Source organism: Thamnophis sirtalis, unplaced genomic scaffold (assembly GCF_051295495.1).
Source record: "Thamnophis sirtalis isolate CommonGarterSnake01/CBP01778 unplaced genomic scaffold, rThaSir2_p1.2 scaffold_15, whole genome shotgun sequence".
Classification (NCBI taxonomy): Eukaryota; Metazoa; Chordata; class Lepidosauria; order Squamata; family Natricidae; genus Thamnophis; species Thamnophis sirtalis.
Genome location: NW_028261395.1, coordinates 43,968,018 through 43,983,205, shown reverse-complemented (window position 1 = coordinate 43,983,205; position 15,188 = coordinate 43,968,018). Strand labels below are relative to the sequence as shown.

Genomic DNA, 15,188 nt, shown 5'->3' with positions numbered 1-15,188 from the left:
TCAGTCTGGCAAGGAGATGAATCGTTGTCTGCCACATCTATTCATCTCTGCCCCCTGCCTTTGATCCCCAGAGCTAGGGTGGGGCTTTGCTAGCAGCGGTGGCTCTTCCGTCCCGAGGACCAGCCCATAGATTTCCACTGCTCTCCTCTCCTCTGCCACATCTATTCATCTCCGCCGCCAGCCTTTGATCCCCAGAGCTAGGGTGGGGCTTTGCTAGCATCAGTGGCTCTTCCGTCCCAAGGACCAGCCCATAGATTTCCACTGCTCTCCTCTCCTCTGCCACATCTATTCATCTCCGCCACCAGCCTTTGATCCCCAGAGCTAGGGTGGGGCTTTGCTAGCATCAGTGGCTCTTCCGTCCCAAGGACCAGCCCATAGATTTCCACTGCTCTCCTCTCCTCTGCCACATCTATTCATCTCCGCCGCCAGCCTTTGATCCCCAGAGCTAGGGTGGGGCTTTGCTAGCATCAGTGGCTCTTCCGTCCCAAGGACCAGCCCATAGATTTCCACTGTTCTCCTCTCCTCTGCCTTCTGCGCATCCATGTATCAGGCACTGGACCCAGCTGTCCCTCCTCTTCCTCATCAGCCACCTCCAGACCTAGGGGCTGTTGACCCTCCCTCGGAGGGCTGACGGACAGCCCAGGCTCCACCTCTGTCTCTCTCTCTCCGACAGCTCCATTCCCTCTTCCCCTCTGGAGCTCTCAGATTGACTTGAGGCTGACCCTGACTCCCACCCCCCCTTCTCTGATTTGGCTGCTGGAATATGGCCACAATCATTGCCATAGTCTTTGTATACAGTAGCAGTATAACAGAACCGGAAGGGACCTTAGAGGTCTTCTAGTCCAACCCCCTGTCCGAACAGAAGAGCCTATATTATTCCGGACAAACGGCTGTCCCATCTCTGAAAATAAGTTCACACGTTCTGCTCAGCCTTCAGTGACTTAAATTGGGTTTGCGTCGAAGCCGTCAGATGTCGGACAACTTGAACTGTAAATCTCGGTTTGTAAACCAACAGTGAGGTTCTCACAACAGGCCAGGATGAAGCATCAGCACGGCGTGAAATCCATCCATCGGAGGGGGAGGAAGAAACCAATGTTCCTTTGCTTAAAGCATGTTTTAATATACAGCTCCATGAGGCTCTCCAGTGATTCTCAGGGTTGAAGGGAAAAGGAATCTAATGATCCTCTTGATGTGGGGGAAGGAGGAGAGTGCAAAAGTTGGCTTGAAAATCAACATTAGGAAAACTAAGATCAGGGCATCCGGCCCTCTCAATTCCTGGCAAATAGATGGGGAAGAAATGGAGGTAGGGACAGATTTTCCTGGGCTCCAAGATCACCGCAGATGGGGACTGCAGCCAAGAAATTAAAAGAGGCTTGCTCCTGGGGAGGGAAGTGATGGAAAATCTAGACAGCCTTCTAAAAAGCAGAGACGTCACCCTGTCAACAAAAGTGTGTCTAGTCAAGGCGATGGTTTTCCCACTTGCAATGGATGGCTGTGAAAGTTGGACCATAAGGAAGGCTGAGCACCAAAGAATGGGGGCCTTTGAACTCTGGTGCTGGAGAAGAAGGCTCCTGAATTGAGTCCCTTGGACTGCAAGGTCATCCAACCGGTCAGTCCTAGAGGAGATCAACCCCGACTGCTCTTTAGAAGGCCAGATCCTGAAGAAGAAGAGACTTTGGCTACCTAATGAGAGGAAGAAGGACTCCCTGGAGAAGAGCCTCATGCTGGGAACGATGGAGGGCAAAAGAAGAAGAAGGGGATGGCAGAGAAGGAGGTGGCTGGATGGAGTCACTGAAGCAGTCAGCGTGAGCTTCAATGGACTCCGGAGGATGGTAGAGGACAGGAAGGCCTGGAGGAATGTGGTCCATGGGGTCGCGATGGCTCGGACACGACTTCGCAACTAACAACAACAAAGATACACAGCCTCTTCCCCAAACTTTTAAATCATTCGTTGCATCCCGCAAATGGGTTTTTTTTTTCCGTGCAAGAAAAAAGTCCCATTTTCAATATTTATTTCCTCTTGGTTTTGTTTCTTGGTCACTTTGCAAACATTGAGTAAGGTGGGGAGGTCTGAGCTACGTATTCGTGAAAGACCTGATAAAAATAGAGAGGCTGATGTATAGGTGGAGCCATTCACTCTTAACATCATCATCATGTTACACAAGGGGAAAATCCCCGGGAAATGATTGGAATCGTCGTGATGTGGTTCTCTTTTGCTGCTTAAAGAAGATCTTCATCCTATATATATGATAGCAGACCTTATCTGTGAGCCTCTGACCTGGTCTGAGGAAGCTGCAGAAGAGGGGAAATTAATCTGGGTTATGGAATCTCAAAGGGACACGGTGGCTCAGCGGCTAAGACGCTGAGCTTGTCGATCGGAAAGGTCGGCAGTTCAGCGGTTTTAATCCCTAGTGCTGCATAACAGAGTGAGCTCCCGTGACTTGTCCCAGCTTCTGCCAACCCAGCAGTTTGAAAGCACGTTAAAAAATGCAAGTAGAGAAATAGGAACCACTAATTTTGTTGGGAAGAGAACAGCGTTCCATGCGGCTTCAGGAGTTGAGTTATGGCGGCCACATGACCACGGAGACGTCTTTGGACAGCGCTGGCTCTTCGGCTTTGAAACGGAGATGAGCAGCGCCCCCTAGAGTCGGGAATGACTAGCACATCTGTGCGAGGGGAACTTTTACCTTTACCTATGGAATCTCAGCATCAAAGCTTTTTGCTGCAGCCACAAAACCGTTTTTAAAGCAGCCTTCGAAATAATCTGGGCAGAATTACTCAGTAGCGGGGGGGTATTGCTCTTTAAAAAAAAAGGCTGTGAAGCTAACTATACAGCCTAGTGGGTAAGGCACCAGGTTAGAAACCTGGTGGCTGTGAGTTCTAGTCTCTCCTTAGCCATGAAAATCAGCTGGGTGACTTTGGGCCAATCACACTCTCTCAGCCTAGCTCACCTCCCAAGGTTGTTGTGGAGAAAATAGAAGGAAGAAGGTGTGTGGGGGATGTTCCCCATCTTGAATTTTCTGTAAAAATAATAAAGGCAGGATAAGAATAGAATAGGGAAGAGAAGGGAAGAAAAGAGAGAATGGAATTGAATAGAGAAGGGAAGGGAAGAGAATAGAGAAGGAATGGAATGGAATAGAGAATAGAATAGAGAAGGGAAGGGAATAAAGAAGGAATGGAATGGAATAGAGAAGAGAATAGAGAAGAGAAGAAAAGAAAAGAGAGAATGGAATTGAATAGAGAAGGGAAGGGAAGAGAATAGAGAAGGAATGGAATGGAATAGAGAAGAGAATAGAGAAGAGAAGAAAAGAGAATGGAATTGAATAGAGAAGGGAAGGGAAGAGAAGAGAGAATAGAATAGAGAAGGGAAGAGAATAGAGATGGGATGGAATGGAATACAGAATAGAATAGAGAAGAGAAGAGAGAATGGAAGGGAAGAGAAGAGAGAATAGAATAGAGAAGGGAAGGGAAGGGAAGGGAAGAGAATAGAGAAGGAATGGAATGGAATAGAGAATAGAATAGAGAAGAGAATGGAATTGAATAGAGAACGGAAGGGAAGAGAAGAGAGAATAGAATAGAGAAGGGAAGGGAAGAGAATAGAGAAGGAATGGAATAGAGAATAGAATAGAGAATAGAAGAAAAGAGAATGGAATTGAATAGAGAATGGAAGGGAAGGGAAGAGAGAATAGAATAGAGAAGGGAAGGGAAGAGAATAGAGAAGGAATGGAATGGAATAGAGAATAGAATACAGAAGGGAAGGGAAGAGGAGAGAATGGAATGGAATAAGTAGAATAGAATACAGAATAGAATAGAGAATGAAATGGAATAGAATAGAATAGAGAATAGAATTAGAATTAGAATTGGAATAATAGAGCAGAAGCAACAGAACAGAATACATAAAGTAAAATAATAGATCCTGTTTTACCAGGCTGACAACAGAGAAAGGAATTCCCTTCACAAAATGAAAGGAACATACGAACAAAGGGGTTTTAGGAGGAACCTTGAAGATAATCTAATCCACCTCCTTGCAATATTGACTTCGAACAGAGCAATTCAAAATATTGATTTTTTTAAATTATTATTATTATTATTTTTTGCTTTGATCCTCCGCCCGGAAAGCAGCGTATAAATCCGAGCTTTGGGCTCTCAAGCCACGGGAATGTAAACCTTATTTGCTGAGACACAATAAAGGAGGCTGTGTTGTTGACTTCAAAGGTGCGAGAGAGAAAAAACAAGACATCTGTTGTCCGACTCTGACCTTGGCCGCAAATACACGGCACGTTCGGGTGGGATGAAGAGAAATCCAAGAGGAGAGAAAGTGCTGGCATGAGTTGGGAGAAGATTTGATAAGCCCACCTGCCTGAAAAGCTCTCCCTGCTTAAAATGCCAGGTTCTGCAGAGCAAAACTTCTAAAAAACCAACATAAGTTTACCTTTATTCCCAGTGTGCCTGGACACCCCTTTAATGATTTATTTTTATTGATTCCCCCCGCCCACATTTCTATAGCTGCCTATCTCTCACGGGGAAGTGTACACAATAGAACAGTGTTTCTCAAGCTTGGCAACTTGAAGATGTCCGGACTTCAACTCCCAGAATTCCCCAGCCAGCGAATGCTGGCCCCATGTCATGTAGGGCTTTAAAAAGCCATAACCAGCACCCTCAGGGGGACCCGGAAACAAACTGGCAGTCAGCGGTACAGCTGACAGAGTTCTTTATCATTGCCGCAGGTGACAGGTGAAAAGGTGAGGGACAGCTATGCTTTCCTAGTCCCCTGGGGCGAAGACATATCACCTCCAGGTGACCACAAGACTTGGCAGTCACTTGGTTCCTTTTAGATTGCTAATCACCCCGTGAGGATTATTGGAAACGGTCAGGTTTTGTAAGGCCTGTCTTGAGTCACAGATACCTTTTGCGCCGGTTAATCTGCTTTAATGCCCTGAAGTTACGCGGAAGGATGCTTCCTGGGTGGGACCAATCCCCCCCCCCACCTCCCCAGATCTTCCGAAAAGGCCCTGAATCCCTGGGGAGCCACACAGTTAACCCCACGTTTTAAATCCCATAAGCCGTGGTTCCTTCCTTAACAACATTTCCAAACATTGATTTTCAAAAATCGAAAGGTCCCTGGCTGTTTGGCTCCTGGTCCCCAGTACTCACTCAAAGATCAAAGGTGATGCCTGTGCCAAAATTGGGATCTACCCCAGAACAGTATAATAGCAACCTCTGGAGATCTCTGTATGCAGGGCACAATTGTTCTGGCAACGTCTAAACAACCCCAGGCAGGACTATCTAAGGAGGTCTTGAAGATTGTTTGAACAATTGGGAATCCACAGGTTTTATTTCCCCCCCCCCTCCGGCGGGTTGGAACGAAGGAAGTCTCACCTCTCGTTTTCCCTGCTCCGAATATCGTAAAAATACGCTACCTTCGTTGCGCCAGCACAACCTGTTCTAAAAAAACGCTCCTTTTGAAGTCATGGAAGGTTGCACCCAGATCTAATTGGGACCAACTAGATTACCAAAAAAATAATAATAATGTCTAATTAGTGGAGGGAAATCCTTGTGGCAGAATACCTGCAAGCAGAAATGAAGAAAAATTGAGAGATTGCAACGTCTCTAACGGGAAACTTCTATTTCAACCCCCAGCAGGAACATGCGGATGGGGACACCGGATGTTACAACCTTGTAGGAAATGGCCTCGCTTGCCGTATTTTTATTGACCATTTAAGGGACGCGGTGGCTCAGTGGCTAAGATGCTGAGCTTGTCGATCAGAAAGTTCGGCGGTTCGACGCGCCTCCTGATATCTTAAGCCAATGTTTCTCGGCCCTGCCGTTTTACAGATGGGTGGACTTCAACTCCCAGGATTCCCCAGCTTCCTGGGGAATCCTGGGAGTTGAAGTCCGCCCGTCTGAAAACAGCCAAGATTGAGAAATACTGAATTAAGCTGTAAACCAGGGGTCTTCAAACTTTTTAAACAGGGGGGCCAATTCACAGTCCCTCAGACTGTTGGGGGGGGGGCTCCCCAGACCGGCTGGGTGGGCATGGCTATGTGGTCATGTGACTGGGTGGGCGTGGCCAATTTCCCAATCCAATACAAATTAAATTTTAATTTGTATTGCTCCTGGGGGGTGAAAAGCAGGTTAGTGAAGGGATGTGGCTGCCTTGGGTTATGTATAAAGGACTTATGTTTGTGTGTGTGTCTGTCTGTCTGTCTGTCTCCCCTCCCCCCCTCCGTCTCTGGAAGCTGAGACCTCCACATGTCCCATTTTTGGGCCGTCGGCCTCCAGAAGGTGGGTGGGGTCCAGGCAGGTAGGCGGGGCAATGTGGGCAGAGCAGCCCCGTGGTCCTGCGTGGGCTGGGTTAATGGCTTTGGCAGGCCGTAGTTTGAGGACCCCTGCTGTAAACTATTGTTTCCAGTAGTTGGATTCTCCCGCACCTCCTTAAATCAAACTCAAACTCACTACATTGCTTCGGCGTGATGGGAACCCATTCTGTAGACCAGGTCAAGGTTCTCCAACCTTGGCAACTTTAAGACTTGTGGACTTCAATTCCCAGAGCTCCTTTCCTGAGGAATTATGGGAGTTGAAGTCCAGAAGTCTTAAAAGTTGCCAAAGTTGGAGACCCATGGACCAAACTACATTTTTTTCAGTAGCTTATTGAAATTTCATGAAGATGTTGACTCTGTTGCTGGTGTTTTTAGGATGGGGGGGGGGGAGTTCAATTGTAAATGGATGTCCTTAAAGTCCTTGAAGACAGCTTTGCACCTTCTTGAGATGCTAGGAACTAAATCCTGCCGTTTCTCTTCCTAGGAGGACACGTTCCTTACATGGACCATGCCCCGTCACCACCTTTGGACCAAAAGCTTGCATGTTGCAGAATCCCCAAGCCATCATGTAAGTGGAAACCTTTTTTTTTTTTAATCTTTTCCAGGAACGACACCCGATTAAATTAAGGAACTGTCGTGGAGAATTCCAGACGCCTTAATCTGGATGATTGAATTTGATTGTACTTTGCTTGGTTAAACACAGCATCTCTTGAAACTGTTTCCTTGTTTTCTCTCGTAAAAGCTGTGATTCATGCCTACGACGCTTACGTGCTTAGCCAAGGTGGATTTATATGTCTTTGATCGTGTCCATAAAAGGACAGCTGTGACACAATTTGTTTTCAAATGGAAGAGAAGGTGATGGCCGATTATCAAGGTGTGGTTTCCCCAGGTAGATGTTTGTCTCCTGTTTCCTACAGAAGACTTAACTTGAGTTCCATGTTTTGGAACAAGTTTTGGAGAACTTGACCTCGTGAACGTGACCTCCTCCACAGAAAGGGCCTCAGGGGTAGACAGGCTCTGACCAAAATCCTCTCCCAAAAGGGAAACCTGGTGGCTCAGTGGCTAAGATGCTGAGCTTGTTAATCAGAAATGTTGGCAGTTGGGCAGTTCGAATCCCTAGTGCCGTGTAATGGAGTGAGCTCCCGTGACTTGTTCCGGCTTCTGCCAACCTAGCAGTTCGAAAGCACGTAAAAAATGCAAGTAGAAAAATAGGGACCACCTTTGGTGGGAAGAGAGCAGCATTTGATGTGCCTTCAGGAGTTGAATCCTGCCGGCCACATGACCACGGAGACGACTTCGGGCAGCACTGGCTCTTCGGCTTTGAAACAGATGAGCACCGCCCCCTAGAGTCGGGAACGACTAGCACATATGTGCGAGGGGAACCTTTACCTTTATGGAGTGAATGGACAACTTGAATGGTCATTTAATCGATTTTCCTATATGACGTAGAGATGGGGGATTGGTCTGCATTGTGCTTGGAGAATTGTATGATTCTCCCATTCAGTTTTCTTCTGCTGCCAGTGACTTTAAAATTACAGCTTTTTTGGGGGGGGGGGAGCGGAAATGAGTCTCTAAACGTTAAAGGACGTACCCTTGATTTCTCAGTAAAAACCTATTCGGCAGGCCCTGGTGTGAGTTGTAGACAGAGGTCTCTGAAGAGCCCGGCCCTTTGGAATGAACTCCCCACGGAGATTTGGACCCTCACCTCTCTCCAGGCCTTCCAGAAAGCCGTCAAAACCTGGCTGTGCCGGCAGGCCTAGGGGTTGATGAGTTCCCCTCCCCTCTCGACTTTTATGGCTGTATGACTCTTGTGTATTTAATTACGTGTATTGTGTTTGTGTCCCCTTTCCCCTTCTGAGTTGTTCGTCGCCCTGAGTCCCTCCCGGAGAAGGGTGGCATACAAATAAACTCAATCTCAATCTCAATCTCAATCTCACACTCCAGTTATCTAGAATTATTTTCCAGCAGTGTCCAGGGTGGCCTTTCAGTGGCAGAAGATCCACAAGAAATTGGTTCTTGTGATTATAAACTGAATTTATGATTGTAAGTTGAAAAGCGTCACTTCTCCTTTAGCTGTGCCAGCTGCTCACTTTGTCTGAAATGGGGAAACAGTTGGGGAACAAAATGGCACGGTATTTTCATTTTACAGTTTCTCATTAAGAGAGCCTGGCCAGCGCCGTTGGTGTGAATGCCTGTTTTTATTTTTTTAACGTGTATTAGGCAAGGTGGAAGTCTTTGGACCTTTAAACCAGTGTTTTTCAACCACTGTGCCGCGGCACACTAGTGTGCCGTGACATAGTGTAAGATGTGCCGTGGGAAAAACACTTTATATATAGTCAATATAGGCACAGAGTTAAAATTTTTAAAAATTTTCTAATGGTGGTGTGCCTCGTGATTTTTTTCATGAAAAAAGTGTGCCTTTGCACAAAAAAGGTTGAAAAACACTGCTTTAAACAACACGCATGTCTTAACTCAGTCTTGAGTAGCCATGGGTGTTCTCTCTATTTTAGCCAGTAGGTCTGCCTGGCCAGCTGATCGAATGATTAAATTAATTCCTTTTGCACCCAGACAGTGGCCGCAATTGTCCAGATTGCAAAGAAGCCAAGAATGAAACTATTCAAGATTTTGGCACGTTGTGTGAATCCAGTTGGTCTGACCTTGGTGGTGTATAAGCCTTAACCTTTTGAGTTACAAATTTCATGAGGGTTGCATATACATAGTGATCTGAATAGAATAGAATAGAATAGAATAGAATAGAATAGAACAAGGAATAAGGAACTCTGCATTCAGTGGGGTTATCTGGTTAAGTAATGAAGTAAATTCTCCTGTATCTTTTATATTGGTTGGGGCCTGCCAGTGGCCAGTAGAGTGGGCAGCAGATTCGGACAGTGAGGAGGTTGGGGAGGAACATGGGCCAGCCCTGGTGTCTGGGGATGGCTCGGGTGGGTGCTCTGCGTCAGAGGCAGAGAGGGGGCCAGGGCCGTCTGACAGTTATCAGCTGCCTTCAGACATCAGTGAGGCAGATGAACAGCTGGAGCCTGTTCCCAGTGGGCGCCTGCGCAGAATTGCCAGATGAAGGGAACAGCTAAGGAACAAGAGTCGACTTGGGAGTAAGGTCACAGGTGGACGGTGAATGGCCCCTCCCAGAGGAAATAAAAGAGGAGCAAAAGGGGAGTGGAGTTTGCAGGAGACAATTAGTTCGCTTAATTGGTTTGTGACTCTCTGAGACCTGGCCAAGTTTTGCAGAGATCGGCCTGGCAGCTCTCCAAGCCAGATAAGGTCTGTGACCGTAAATCCTCCCTCGAAAGACTTTGATGGACGTGAATGAGCAGAATTCACAGCAAATTAATAAAAGGGTTTTTTGTCAGGACCAGGAGTTTGCTTCATGCTCTTAGGAAGCTTCGATCAGAACAATATCATTTTGGACAGGTCTGTTTTCACAGTGAACAGGCGCCTTCTGCATAGACGATATTATACTTTGAATTATACTTGTTGAGTTGATGGCTTTGACCCGAACTCCCCTGTTGGTTGCATGGATGAAATTTGAATCAGGAACTTCCTTTGTTTTGTAAGCCGGAGAATCCAGAGACCGTGAAAATGGTTTCAACTCACCCGGGCACGTTGAAAAAGTAAATAAAAATAACTTTGCGTCTGCTCAACTTCCTTTCCGCTCAAGGCTTAAATTGCCTTTCTTTCCATCCCTTGAATTTTCCACAGATGGACTAGCCCCTTGATGCCACAAATCCCTCCCGGCGACTTAAATACAACAGATGCTACCGTACTTCCATACCCTGGACTATTCTCACCAGTGTTGAGCCCAGTTGTGCAAAACCTCCGCAGATCTTGGATGAAACTTAGTTCTGTGTGCTAATCTTCTGGGGAAATCTATTTATTTTGGCACGGTTAGGTAGCTGAGCAGCGTTGAGATTCAAAAATGTTAGCAACCAGTTCTCTGCATGGTTGCTGCGTGGGCATGGCCTACTCAGCCTCCTGCACCATGGTCTGGGGGCATTTTCACCCCCCCCAGGCTCCGGAGGCTTTTGCCAAGCTTCGTGGAGGGCGAAAAAGGCCTCCCGTGGGCACTGGAGACCCTCTAGAAACTGGCCTGTTTCCGGACATCCAGAAGGCCTGTACCTGAGTCTCCGGAAAGGGGAAAACATCCTCCCCTGGGCTCTGGAGAGCCTTCAGAAGCTGGAAACAGGCCCGTTTCCAGGCTTCCGGAAGGCCCCTTTTTCGCCCTCCCAGACCCTACATGCAGGCCCTGTACTTACCCGGTATGATTAACAGGCCATGTGGAGACTCCGGGAAAGGCGGAGCCTGCCCGTCCTTGCAACAACCAGTTCCGTGAACCGGATGTAAAATTAGCACCCGGTTTGTCCGAACCGCTCTGAACCGTCTGAATCCCTCTCCTGTAAGCTGAGCTCTGAAGCCAAATTGAGGCTAAACTCAACAGCATAACCTCAGCCCCCCCAATTCTAGCTACATTCTCACGATCCAAGAAAGTTATTTGGGCCAGACACCCCCCCCCCACGACTCCATCGTTTTCTTTAGCTGCTGGGTCTCCCTCTCCCACCCACCCACCCTGGGAAAGTGCCAGCATCGAGCAGGTTGTTAGATCCACTCAGATGCAGTCCTGAGATTTTGGCAATTTTTTGTTCCTCTTGGCAATTTTAAATTCCTTTCTCTGCTCCTTCAAAACAATTTGCAGCGGAAGGCAAGATCGCAAAGCGGGCCGATTGTGGTCAGGCTTGACCGTCGGAGAGAGGCAGACAAGGGTTAATATTTGTTGACTCGGCCGAACCGCGTAATCTGTGTCCTTCGTTTCTTCGCCTCTGAGTCAATTGTGGTTTAACTTGATTTTTTTCTTTCCCTCGCTTTCTTTCCCCGAACTCCCCAATCTGTAACCGCACTCCTGGGCATCCAAGCTGCAGGAAGGGACTGTTTCTTATAAAATTGGCCGATGAACTAGTTTGGGCTCTCCCACGCTCCGCGTTCCAGTCAGTTTTCTAATTCCTGCGCTTTTGCAGGTTGCAATAAATAAATAAATAAATCACCTCTACAATAGTGGCCAAAATTGTGGAAACCATTTTTTTTTGTGGGGGGGGGGAGTGTATTTTTGAGGTTTGATGGCTAATAACACCCCTTTTTGGGGGGAGTAGTACCATTAAAATTATAAATATCAATGGAAAGATAATTCAATCAAGAATGTAAGGCAACAAAGTTTGTTCAGTTATCTGTATTCTATGAAAAGTGATAGGTCAGAAGCGGCCCAGCATTAAAACCCAGTTAATGGAAGCAATCATTGAATCTTGGTTGCAGAGCTAAAAGACTTGGTTCACTCCATGGGAAGACACTGTAAGGCTGTAATTCATGCTAAGGGTTATTAACTGACATGGTGATAATATTTGCATATCTCGTTTCTTTCTACCTGTTTCACTTTTCTTCTTTATAACTGCTATTCTAATAGCAAATCCTTCCTAAAACTTATTGCATTACATTCTTCATTAAATAACCTTCCCGTTGATAACATAAATTGTATGCTACTACCGTGTTTCTCTGAAAATAGGACAGGGTCTTATGTTCTTTTGACCCCCGAAATAAGTGCCTGTCCTTATTTTCGGGAAGGTCTTATTATTTTTGAGGGGCAGGAGGTGGCGGGCAGGGTCACCTCATGGGTGTTGCTGTGTTGCGCGCCACTGGGCCTGCCGCACACTTTGCGGCGGCCAATAGCATGACAGAAGGGGCGCAGTGGCCAGGGTTACGTGAGTGGCCATTAGATAAGGCCGTGTGGGGTGCATGGGGCGTGTTTCCCCAATCCCCCCCCGGCCTCACCTCCTCACCTCATGTTGTTTGCGCGGCAAGCAACCAGCGGAAATGGCGGGGACCGATTGCACATGCGTACAAATATTTTTGGGGAGGGCTTATTTTAGTGCACCCGTTCAAAAGCCCAATAGGGCTTATTATCCAGGGGGGTCTTATTTTTTGGGAAACAGTACTCAAAAGAAAAAGTAGTGTTATTAGCCATCCAAACCACAAAAAAAGATTTTTGGGGGAAAAACATTTTTTCTCTTTTGGGAATTTTTCCCGAAAGGTTTCCACAATTTTGGCCACTCCCCTGTTTTCCCTGAAAATAAAACCTCCCCGGGTAATAGGCCCAATCACGCTTTTGGGCGCATGTGCTTAAAATAAGCCCTCCCCTGAAAATAAGCCCTCCCTGAAAATATTGCAACACAGCAGCGGCCATGAGGTGACCATGCTCTCCGCCTCCTGCTCCTCAAAAATAATAAGACCTCCCCGAAAATAAGGCCAAGCGCTTATTTCAGAGATCAAAAGACAATAAGACCCCTGTCTTATTTGGGGGGAAACTATCTATCTATCTATCTATCTATCTATCTATCTATCTATCTATCTATCTATCTATCTATCTATCTATCTCTCATCTATCTCTCATCTATCTCTCATCTATCTATCTTTTGTTCTGTCTGTCTGCCTGCCTATCTATCTGTTTGTCTGTCTGTCTATCATCTCTCTTTCTCTCTCTCTCTCTCTCTCTCTCTCTCTCTCTCTCTCTCTCTCTCTATCTATCTATCTAATCTATCTATCTATCTATCCTGTTTCCCCCAAAATAAGACATTCCCCGGATAATAAGCCCAATGGGGCTTTTCAGCACAAGTGCTTAAAATAAGCCCTCCCTGAAAATATCGCAACACAGCAGCGGCCACGTGGTGACCACGCTCGCCGCCTCCTGCACCTCAAAAACAATAAGACCTCCCCGAAAATAAGGCCAAGCGCTTATTTCGGGGCGGGGGAGTTTCAAAAGAAAACAAGACCCTGTCTTATTTTCGGGGAAACACGGTATTAGAAGCTGAACAACAGAGGGGAAAAACCGAAGATGACCAACCTCAGTAAGAGGAACGATACTGACTCAGTCCCTACTGTGAACATTTCGCGGAGACACACACACACACACACACACACACACACCTACCTACCTTTCCCTCCCTTCCAGGTGACAGCCAGGCCTTCCCGTGGTTTGTAAGGGTTAAAGGCAATGTTGCCGCTGATTCAACTTTGGACTTACATCACTCGTTTTTTTTATCACAGCTGAGACGGGGAGTGAGTCCTCCTCCTCCTCCTCCTCCTCCTCGGGGTTGTACAATATAATAATGTGCGCTGAGATTAATCCACTGGCCAAGGAGGCACCGTGCGTTTCTGGACTCGAAAAGGCGAGTCTGAAACATTCGGAGTGGGAAAGAGACGAGAACAGCAGGCATTAGGAGGAACACAGCAGCTGAGCCGATTCGACTTCCCGCCACGGCTTCGCACCCTTTTCTTTCAGTTTTGGATCCATCTGGCAAGGTTTTTTTAAAAGTCCACATTTACTTCTCCAAATTATTTTATCTCTCTCTCTCCCCACTTTAAGTATCCCAAGCTGCCTGTTTGAGCAGGCAGTGGCTTTCTGCTCCACTCTCTGCTTTTCATCGGAAACTCTGTTATGAAGCGGAGGACGGATTGTGGTTTGTTAACGCAACGACGCAAAGCCTGAAGTGGATTAAAAACTTTGTTTGTAAACACCACCACCGTTTCGGGCGACAAGAAGCTGGAGAAATTAAGTCTTTTTTTTAAAAGACTTAACACTGAGCACTTTTCTTCTTCTTCTTTTTTTTGGAAAGAAAATTATTTTATGATTTGAGAGGTCCTGGATAAATTCTTTACTGGGTTTTCCCAGAAAACAGCGATACTGATTTATTTATTTTTGGGGAGGTGGCGGATTGTGTGGTCGAATCAAACCAAACCGAAAAATGGAAGTCGGACTTAAGCTTGCCGTGTTTCGTCTGTTTCGGTAGCTGTTTGGCTCCCAAACTTTTTATTTTGAGGCTTGTTTTTCCCCCGTGGGCTCACCGTGTGCTTTGGAGAGGAGGATGAAAATTTTTCAGCACTCTTCGTTTGGCCGGGCCACATGGAAGTGGTGAGTCTTGGGAGGGAAGGGAAGTGTGTTTGTGTTGTGAGTAGAAAATAGTAGAGAAAGTGAAGAGGATTTTGACAGCTTGTAAGTTGTTGGCAAGGCATCCTCAGAAGGCATTAATCATGGCTTGTCTTAGAGAGAAGTTATTGAAAAATTGGGTGGATCTTTTTGAAATGCTGAATCACATTTTTTTTCCTGGTTCCACCTTGATGTAAACTGCAGGTTAGGACGAAAATGCCTTACAGGGTAAATGTTCTCCGAAGTATAGTTTCTAATTCCCCTTTCCTTTCTTTTTATTATTTCCCAATCTTCCTTCCTCCCTTTCCCACTCTTCCATCATCTCCTTTCTCTCCATTTTTCTTTCCTTCCTTCCTTCCTTCCTTCCTTCCTTCCTTCCTTCCTTCCTTCCTTCCTTCCTTCCTTCCTTCCTCCCTTCCCCTTCTTTCTTCCTTGCTCCCCCCCCACTTCCATGACCTTCCTATTCTCCATTTTTTTCTTTCTTCGTCCCTCCCTTCCTTCCCCCTCCTTCTTTCTTCCTTCCCCTCCTCTTTCATGACCTCCCTTTTCTACATTTTTCCTTCCTTCCTTATTTCTTCCTCCCCCGCTCTTCCATTAGCTTCCTTCTCTCCACTTTTTCTTCCTTCCTTGTTTCCTTCCTCCCTTTCTTTCTTTCTTTCTTTCTTTCTTCCTTCCTTCCTTCCTCTCCCCCTCTTCCATGACCCCCCTTCTCTCCATTTTTCCTTCCTTCCTTCTTCCTTTCTCCTTCCTTCCCTCTTCCATGACCTCCCTTCTCTCCACTTTTCCTCCCTCATTTTCCTCCTCCCTCCCTCCTTCCCTCCCTTCCTCCTCCTTCCTTCCTTTCTTCCTTCCTCTCCCCCTCTTCCATGACCTCCCTTCTCTCC

The 15,188-nt window shown here is 46.6% G+C and overlaps 1 protein-coding gene across 2 annotated transcripts in view; it reads left to right on the top strand.

Annotated features, from left to right (window-relative positions):
- The window catches only part of NADK (NAD kinase), a 49,104-nt gene that overhangs the window by 17,033 nt on the left and 16,883 nt on the right, over positions 1-15,188 (top strand). Inside the window, exon 3 of one of the 2 annotated variants that reach the window (XM_087702350.1) lies at positions 6,805-6,888. In XM_087702350.1, the coding sequence (XP_087558476.1) occupies positions 6,805-6,888 (84 nt within the window). Of the gene's footprint in view, positions 1-6,804; positions 6,889-13,476; positions 14,290-15,188 lie in introns of those variants that run through there. The other variant, XM_087702351.1, reaches the window with a different exon arrangement.